The 8,801-nt window shown below is 60.4% G+C and overlaps 1 protein-coding gene across 3 annotated transcripts; it reads right to left on the bottom strand.

Annotated features, from left to right (window-relative positions):
• Positions 1-1,127: 1,127 nt before the first annotated feature.
• CNP (2',3'-cyclic nucleotide 3' phosphodiesterase) lies at positions 1,128-8,182 on the bottom strand. 3 transcript variants are annotated; one of them, XM_064583080.1, is made up of 5 exons: positions 8,026-8,182; positions 6,171-6,840; positions 3,857-4,026; positions 2,261-2,533; positions 1,128-1,575 (listed from the first exon to the last, which is right to left on the bottom strand). In XM_064583080.1, exons 1-5 carry the CDS (start codon positions 8,026-8,028, stop codon positions 1,567-1,569), a joined length of 1,125 nt encoding a protein of 374 aa, XP_064439150.1. In that variant the 5' UTR covers positions 8,029-8,182; the 3' UTR covers positions 1,128-1,566. The 3 variants fall into 3 exon arrangements, with proteins under 3 accessions (XP_064439150.1, XP_064439149.1, XP_045744876.2); XM_064583079.1 differs by having other exon boundaries at positions 1,128-2,533; XM_045888920.3 differs by having other exon boundaries at positions 1,128-2,533; positions 3,887-4,026.
• Between the last annotated feature and the right edge of the window lie 619 nt (positions 8,183-8,801).

Raw genomic sequence — 8,801 nt, 5'->3', positions numbered from 1 at the left:
CAGGGGGATGCTGTCCACCTCTCCCAAACCTGTTCAGCCTGTGAGTGCTGGGGAGGCCTGAGTATGCTGTTGGGCCCCACCTGATGTCAGTCACATGTGATTTGATGGTAAGGACCACAACTCACTAGAAGCTCATGTGGAGCGTGGCTGGGTGCTAAGTCTGAGGCTGGGCTGACTCAGAGGAGGTTTACACAGGCCCTCACAGTCCTGCGGCCACTGCAGGCTAAGGGACAGGAGGACAGGGACAAAATCCTGCCTCCTTGACCCCCCAGACCCTTTCCAAGTGGGACACGTAGCTCCTGGGCCCCAGGGTCCAGTCACAGACCATAAGCTCACATGGCTGGAAACAGCATTCTTAGTAAATACCGCTCGACTTCTCCGTGGCTGTCCCGTGTGTGGGAGACAAGCTGGGGGAGGAAGTGGTGGCCAGTGTCCTGCTGTTCAAGTCAAGCATAGTGTTCATGGCAGGAGTTCCAGGCAGAGGGATTTGAGACTTTGACGCTTAGATTTTTGGCGCTTTGGTAGTAGAGCTGGCTGAGAAAGGACCATGGCCCAAATAGGTAACTTACTGCTGCTCCTCCCTCCGAGCCCAGGCCCCTTTCTTTCTAGGCTTCCCCTGCTGGCGCCAAGGCCATGGCGCTAGTATGACTGAGTTAGGCCTGAGAAGCTCCCCCGCGGGCCTGTACAGAACTCCCGAATGTCAGGTGTTCCCTTGTGTTTGCAACACCATGACCTGAGGGTGGCCTTCCCTAGAGAGCTGGCGGAAACCCAGACCAGGAACCGCTGGTCTGGCTGAGCAGTCCCTCTGATTGCCTGGGGCTGGCACACCTGGGGGCCTGTTGCTGCAGTTAATGGGGGAGGACAGGCTCTGCTCCACGTCCCTCAGACCCGGCCACCCCCCCACCCACTTTCTGTGTGCGTCTAAGATCAGCCGCTCTCCTTTCTGCCGCCTCATGAAAGCCAACACTGTTCAGCTGCCCGACCTCACCACAGCTGTGCCCAGCCAGCGGAGGGGAGACAGGACCGATGGCCCCAAGCTGTGGGACAAAGCCAGTCCTGATAACACCAGCCCTGGCCCCAGGGAAGACTGTGCTGGGCACAGAAGGGTGAGAGAGACTGTACACGGCCAGGATTAACACGGTTTATTTCACGGTCAGTCTTACAAGTCACTGAGGTCGGGCAAAGCCAGGATAGTAACTTAAATCTCCAGCACTTTCATCCAGTGACAACCCGATTAGCGAGGCCCTGTTACTGAGCAGGGGGGCAGCAGAGGGCACCCCAGGAACCACAGCACACGTACCAATGTTAAAAACCCCTTCTCAGAGGCACCAGCTGGGGCTTGGCCCTGACCAGCCAGGGGTCCGCTCCGTTGGCCCTTGGTTCCCACCGACTGACCCCCTGGAGGGGAGGCACCAAGGAGACAAGCTGGACTGGGCAGATGGCACTTGCTCTGGCTTCAGTCTCCTCATCCCCGCAGCAGAGCCACACCGCCGGAAAGGTTGGCCAGCCCACCCCCTTCCTGGGGCGAGACCTGCAGCCAGTTTGGAGGTGGCTGTCCAAAGTTCCCTAGTCACACTGTAAAGGAGGAGGGGACAGGCACTTAGGGCCAAAGGTGGGACTTAAAGCCCCTTTTGTACCCTGGTAAAAAGCCCCAGCCTACGTCATGGGGCTGCAATGATTAAGACTCAGGGTCAAAGCCCAGGGATTCCCCCACCCTCTCAAATCCATGGCTAGTTTCCTGTGGCTGCCGTGACCACCCTGTGGGGACATGCAGCTCTGGGGCGTCTCCCCCGCTGGCTGGCTCGGGGCAGGGGACCCGGGACAGGCGGCAGGGTTTGGGGTTGCGGCTGCGGCTTTGCTCTGGGTTCCTGAACGGCGCTCCCCACACCCCGTCTTGTGGTGAAAGCTTGGGTGTTAGAGGGGACAAGGGAGGGCAGGAAAAGTTACTTTACAAGGTTTTAAAAAGTTACAGAAAGGTTAACTGAGTAAAAAAAAATCTTAAAGATCAGGCAGAAGGCATGCTTTCCTCTGCCCCCCCTTTCCCTTCCTAGGAGCGGGGCGGGGCTGACGGTGGCAAGAACGCTCAAATGATGGTGCAGGACTGCAAGGTGCCCCCCTTGCGGCTGCCGTGTGTGGGCACAGGTTTGCCCTTCCCGTAGTATCCCGTGAAGATGGCCCTGACCTCCAGCTTCTTGGCCAGGCTCAACAGCCAACGCCCATTGCCCAAGGAGTAGAGTTTGCCCCTGTTGAGCTCACCCACCTCCTCGCCTCGGCTGCCCCCCTTCTCCTGCCGCACAATCTCCAGGAGGTCAATGCCCGTCTGCACGGGCTCCACGTCACCCGCGCAGCCAAGGGTGATGTGAGCCCGGCTCCCCCGGGGCAGGCTGTCAGAGGGGGACAGCTTGTCCACGTCATTTGGCCACAACGGCAGCTCCTGCTCGCTCAGCTCCACCCGGGCTCCCGTAGTCTTGGGCGTCACGAAGAGGGCAGTAATGGTCAGCGTGAAGGCCTTGCAGTAAGACTTCTTCACGACCTGTGGGGACAGAATGACAGTGCTAAGCCGGACGTGGTGGCCCCCAGAGCAGACTGTTGACCAAGGATGGGCCTAGCAGAGGTGAGCAGCACTGGGCAGAACCCTCGGGTAAAAGGCACACGTGGCCCTTGTCTCATGGGAGGACATCTTCCCACGGACGCGGGCGAGGCTGATGTGAGACGCTGGAGGTGCCGGAGGTGCCGGAGGGCACAGGCGGTGCCGAAGGCCAGACTTGCCCGACTCAGAGCCTGGTGCCCCACCTCCCAGCGGCCCTGGAACCTTGCTGCGTTGGCTCATTCACCTGTTCTACGGGGACGATGCTGGAACCTACCTCAGGGTCCGGATTAAACGAGAGTCTGGGTGAAGATTCTAGAACAGTGACAGGCACGTGACGAGTGCTATTGTCACTGCTACTCAGCTCATCCGGGTAAAAGCCACCTGAGTGCCCCAGGCAGTGTCCCAGAGGTCAGAAATAAATGCCTCGGATCAAAATCCACCTCGTACGCCTTGGTTTACATCTGCTTCTAGCTGACTCTCCGACCACCTCTCCCAACCGACCATAAAGGGTCTCTTATCTGTGCTCACAGTCCCTCGTGCCTGGTGCCTCACCGGTGCTTAATAAACACGGCCGAGCGCACGAATGGCTGAGCCGGTCCGGACGTTACCCACGCAGCCACGCGGCTCTGCTAGGTGCCGCGGTACGACCGCAAGCCCAACGGAAGACTGCAAGCGGGGGGACCAACGAACAATCAGGAAAACGGCTGCTGCGTTAACCGGGGCGGACAAGTGGGGGATCGGGTCGGGGGTGGAGGAAGGCCTCGCCCAGAAGGCCACCAGGGGCCGGGCCACGTGCCTGTGGCTTAAGGACCACGCATCGGAGGCTGCGGGCCGAAGAGAGCGGCTGAGTGGGAGGAGGGAAAGGTGTGGCACCCGAAGCCAAGAGCCCCACTACGCCTCAATGCGCCCTCCTCCAGGGCAAGGCCAGGCCTGGGGACCGGGACCTCCGAGCACCAGGCTCGCTGGGGGCTGGGGCCACCTAACCTTGGGAACTCCACACAGGCTCAGAGGCCATTGCGGGAGCCTGCTGCCGGCCCTCAGTCTGCAGCAGGAAAAGGCACTGGCGGCCAGGCCTTGGGGGCGAGCGCGCAGGCTGGTGGCAGTGCTGGGGGCGGGCGGGTAGACAGGGCCGCTGGCCTCTGTGTGACTGAGCCTGGGGAGGGGGCGAGCTGGAGCAGGGGATGCCATTTTTCCTGAGAGGCTGTCTGGCTTCTGGTCCCCGCCTGAGCCGGTCCCCATTTCCAGAAGACCCTGCCCTCTCCCCACCTCAGCCGGGCGTCCCCGGAGAGCACTCACATCCTGCTGGGCATACTCGTCTGCCCCCGCAGCCTTCCCGTAGTCACAGAACTTGGTTGTGCAGTGCAGCACACCTGGGGGTCTCTTCCCGAAGTAGGTGACCAGTTCGATCTTCTCCCTGGGCTCATCCCCAGAGACAACTGCAGGGAGAGAGAGAAGGGGGAGGTCAGGACAGGAGAGCAGGGGCCATCCTAATACCCGTCACCAAGACCGTGGAGGCTCGGAGGGAAAAAAAACGACGTCAAGTGTAAGTTTTTCGGCAATCCACCATAATCCACTCCTTCCTTAGTTGGTCAAACCAACAGCCACGTCAAAGCTACAAAAAGGTGTCTAAATTCCCTGGTTTCATGTTATGTAGATTTTTACATCCCTCTTCAGATTTGGAAAGTGACACACTCGTAACCCAGGGATAGGCAGCATAGGCCAAGGGACTCTCGGCCTTATCAGCTACACATCTGGAAGAGGGAAGCAAGTCATGAGAAATGGGGTAGAAAGGCAAAAGAACGTTGGAACTGTCGTATGATGGAAGGAGTCAGAGCTTAAGTCCTTTGGCCTGGGGCACATGATTGACCCTTTTCTGTCAATCAAGTACCATTAGGGTGACCATACACCCATTTTCCCAGGACCACCCGGGGAACTCTTAGCCGAGCCCCCTTTCACTTGGGCCTACCCGGACCAGAAGTTACCTGGTCACTAGAACATGGACCGTGCAGGCCTGTTTGGATGAGAGCCTATAAAGGGCCTAGAGTAGGAAGGGTCTTGGGATATAATGAGATATTATATGGTGAGACCTGGGCTATCTGTGATTTCAGTTTCCAGACTCCAGGCCTTAGGGCTCGTTTCAGAGTCACTAGATCTGTTGTATTTACTCCCAGAGTTGAGTCCCTGCGAGGATATCCCTCACCCTCCACAGAGGAGGGACAGTTGTGCTCTGAGAACAGGCGCATGTGTCCTAGGCAGGAAAGGGCGGCAGTTTTTAGTGGTAAAGGCAGCTTCAAGAGGCAGAGCAGCTCTAACCAGGGGCCCTGCCTGTAGGGTGCTTTTCTGCCAAGCAATTCCAGGTGCAGGGCTCACACCCGGACAACATCACTGCGGGCGTCACGGTTCCCTGGTTTCCCAGCGTTCCAGCTTTAGGAGCCAAGAAGAGACCTCTGAGCACATACCCAGGCACAGATTTTGCCCCCGAAACAACACAGAAATATGGGTGGGGATATTTCAAGGAGGAAGATAATCTAAAATTTGGGGACACCAGAAATGGGTTAAAGGGACAGATTAGTGGGTGACATATCCCTAAGAGGCCACTGCAGGAAAATGAAGGCCTCCCTTATCCCAAACCTACCCTTCCCCAGAGCAAACAGCCCTTCCCAGGAGAGGTCCCACCCAACATGGGGAGGCCCCTGCTAGAGCTGACAGAGTCCAGGGCTCTCACCATGGCTCTGGGCAAATCCCACCGCCCTCCTGGGCGTTTTCCCCTCCGCAAAACGAGGGGTCTGGACTAGGCGTGTGGCCGTTCTCTGGAGCTGCGGGAGGCCACAGGAGGTGCACTGGGCAGCCCGAGACCTGGCACCATACCCAGTCAAGTCACAATAGTCTTAGTTGTCATTTTTTTGCAGCTTAGGATTCCGTGGAATATTTTTTTTAGATTATTATTTATTTATTTAGAGAAGGACGGGGGACGGGCAGAGGGAGAGGAGAGAAAGAATCTTAAGCAGGCTCCAACGCGGGGCTCGATCTCATGACCCTGAGATCATGACCTGAGCTAAAATCAAGAGTCAGTCGCTTAACTGACCCACCCAGGCGCCCCTTCCTTTTTTAGTGATCTCTCCACCCAACATGGGGCTGGGATTCATGACCCCGAGATCAAGAGTCACAGGCTCTACCCACTGAGCCAGCCGGGCGCCCCTCCATGGAATATTCTACTTCAGAAAGATAGCTCTGCAGCTGAACACAAGGTAGAAACATCGAATCAGGTTCTCCCTCTCAGGTGGTAGGAAATGTGGACATGCTTCCCGTGGTGCGGGGAATTTGTCCCTCCCCCCATCCAAAGACAGGGCCAGTGGTCTCCATCCAGGGGGGCAGGGAGGAGGGGGCGCCCTGAGAGGAGAGGGGTCCCTGGGAAGCAGCTCTCCCCCCCCGTCCCCCTGCGCCTCTGCCTCCACCCCTGCAGCCTCACTCGGTGCTGGGAGGGCAGCGGCGGTCCCGGGCGCTCAGCACCGCGAGCCCAGCGAGGGAGGCTTGGAAAGGCCGCTACCTGCCCGCACCCCGGCCCCCGCCCGCCACCTACAGTGTCGCAGCTCCTTCTTGAAGGCCTTGTGGTTGCTCAGCTCCTCCAGGAAGGCCTGGCCGGCTTTGCGGAGGCTCTCGGAACTCTTCTTGGTCAGGAACCAGCCGAAGTAGAGCGGCAGGAAGTCCTTCTCCAGCGCCGGCTTCAGCTTCTTGAGCTCGTCGGCCGACAGCTGCCACTGGTTCTTCTCCTTGAGCTGGGCGCAGTCCAGCCGCCACGCCGTCTTGGGCTCCACCAGCACCACCTGGTACTGGTACTGGTCGGCCAATTCAAAGAGCTGCTCCAGCCGCTCCCGCTCGTGGTTGGTGTCATCCAGCACCAGGACGCGCACGTCCCGGCGGCAGTAGGCGGCCAGGTCCTCGTCCAGCCGCTTGTACTCCTCCGAGAAGTCTCCTCGGCCCCCGGGGGTAATCTTGTAGGCGTCGGCGGACACCATCTTGGTGCCGTCCCGGTACCTGTCCACGATGACCCGCGCCAGGGTGGACTTGCCGCTCCCGGGCAGGCCGCGCAGGATGAAGAGGGTCTTGCACTCCTGCAGCGTGGCCACGGTCTCCTCATCCTGCAGGAAAGGAAACTGCAGCTCAGGCTTGTCCTTGGCCCCTGAGGAGGACATTTTGCGGAAGAAGATCTTGGGCAGGAACGTGTGGCTCTTTCGGGAGAAGCTTCTGTTCTGTGTGTGAGGAGGGCAAGAGCAGATGTCAGCCGGCTCGCTCGAGGCCACCCCACCGGCCTCGCCCCCTTGACTCTGGCCTCGTTCTCCTTGGGCCTCCCAGCCCTGAGTCATAAGCGCCCCCCGAGCGGTGGGCACCTTCCCAAGCCCAGGACTGGACCTTCTCCTCCTCCGGCCGGGGCGCCGCCAGCGGGTGGTGGTGCAGGAGGGACGGGAGAGCTCGTCTGAGGTTCCCCAGCCCCTAATTCCCGCTGGTCAGAGCTGAGGCTTCAAGGATCCCCCACTGCTGCCGCCCCTCAGCGGGGAAGCTGCTGGAAGCGCAGGCCCGTGCCTCTGCAGCGGACCCTGACGTTGGAGTCCCGGCACCTACTAAGGATGCCCTCTTTGGAGGTGGGGCTGCTCTGTCTGGGCGAAGGCACAGCTGCCCGGGCTCCGGGTGCGCAGAGGAGGCTGGGGGTGGAGAAGGGTTACCCGAAGACTGCCTCCCCTGCCCCCACAAGGGCGGCAACAGATAATACTCTCTTGTCTGGGATGGGGGGGACAATGGTCCCACAGAAGGGCTGGTGGGAGGCAGGGCAGGAGAGCGCCGGACAAAGGGCCTCATTCACCACGCCTGCCGCCGCCTCCCCTGCCCCTCGGCCCCCCACAAAGGCGTGGTCTTTGTGCCTGCCCCAGGACTGGGCGCCCCAGGGCACCTGCGTCCGGGGTCCAGCTCTGCGCCCCACTTTGCTGTGTGTCAGCAGCACCTCTCTGAGCCACTTGCTTTCCTGCTAAAAGCCACAAGTGACACCACCTGTTGCGGTGAGCGGTCTCCTCTAACGCGGCTGCACCTCCCGGCGGCAGCCCGAGCGCGGCGCGGGCACCGGCTTTTCTCAGAGAAGGCCCTCGGGCGGGAGCAGGCGACAGTGCCCGCCCCGCACTAGCCCCGGGCCACACTCGGTGGCACGAGCTCCCGCGGCGCCCGACCCCGCGCTCCTCCAGCGGCCGTGCCCGCTCCCCAACTCGGCCCGGGGCTCCCCTTCCTCGGGCTGCACCCCACGGCCCAGCAAGCCAGAGCTCAACTCCGGAACCTCGGGTCCTCATTTGCATGCCACTTCCTCCCGAAAATCCCCCCGAACTCCCGTTTTCCGTCAGGGTGCTTCCCGGGCGCGCCCCCGCCCCTCCCGCCTGTCCGCGCCCGCTCACCATGATGAGGGGGGCGCCGCCGCGGCCGCCTCGGCAGGCACTAGCTCTCCGGGGCCGCCCGCCTGCGCGGAGGGACACGGAGCTCAGCGGGGGCCCGACCGCGCGCCAGGCCGCTTTACATAGCCCGGGGGCGGGGCGGGGCTTCTCCGCGCAGGCGCGGCGAATCGAAACCCGAAACTGATTCGGCGCGGAGAGGAAGTGGTCGCGCGTCCCGCCCCGGGCGGCCGCGGCGCACATGTGCCCTGGTGAGGTCCCGAGGAACTCTAGACAGAGGGAGGCAGTCACCTTTCCCCGGCCCCGCGCCGGGGTTGGGATGAGGCCAGGGAGGCAGGGTCTTGCAAATGCAAGGTCAGATCCGGTCTTTATTTAAAATTGTGATATTGTATTCCTCGTGGGGGTTTTGCGGTGTGTGTGTGTTTTACAACATTACATTAACATACTATATGTTGCTTAGTGAGTTTCATGGCGCCCCGTGAAATATTGCATCTGAAATGCCTCACTCGCCTCACAGTAGTCGGGGTCTGGTCCTAGCTGGCCTAACTTCAGCCCTAACCTTTCCAAGGACTGTAGAGATGGAACCAGGGTGGCAATAGCCAGGAGACAAATGAATAATGTAGTGAAATCCTAGCTCATCCTCTGAGGCAGCTGTTCAGCTGCCACCTCCTCTGTGAAGCCACCTAAAGCTCGGTCGGATTTTGGAGAGCTTCCCGTGTACCAGGTGCTGTGCTGAGCACTCACAGAAGCCTGACGCCAACCCCGGAGTTAGATACCCGTTC

The sequence above is a fragment of the Mirounga angustirostris genome, unplaced genomic scaffold (genome assembly GCF_029215605.1).
Source record: "Mirounga angustirostris isolate CCGP_5_RB_7025 unplaced genomic scaffold, mMirAng1.0.hap1 SCAF_17, whole genome shotgun sequence".
In the NCBI taxonomy this organism is placed as follows: domain Eukaryota; kingdom Metazoa; phylum Chordata; class Mammalia; order Carnivora; family Phocidae; genus Mirounga; species Mirounga angustirostris.
The sequence above is the reverse complement of the archived record's forward strand: the minus strand, read 5'-3'. Positions and strand labels throughout refer to the sequence as shown.

Coding starts and splice junctions, on each gene's coding strand:
- CNP (XM_064583079.1), bottom strand. Junction 4,027..6,170: donor CAAGAAGGAGCTGCGACACT/GTAGGTGGCGGG, acceptor CTCTCCCTGCAG/TTGTCTCTGGGGATGAGCCC. Junction 2,534..3,856: donor TCCGGGGACGCCCGGCTGAG/GTGGGGAGAGGG, acceptor CTGTCCCCACAG/GTCGTGAAGAAGTCTTACTG.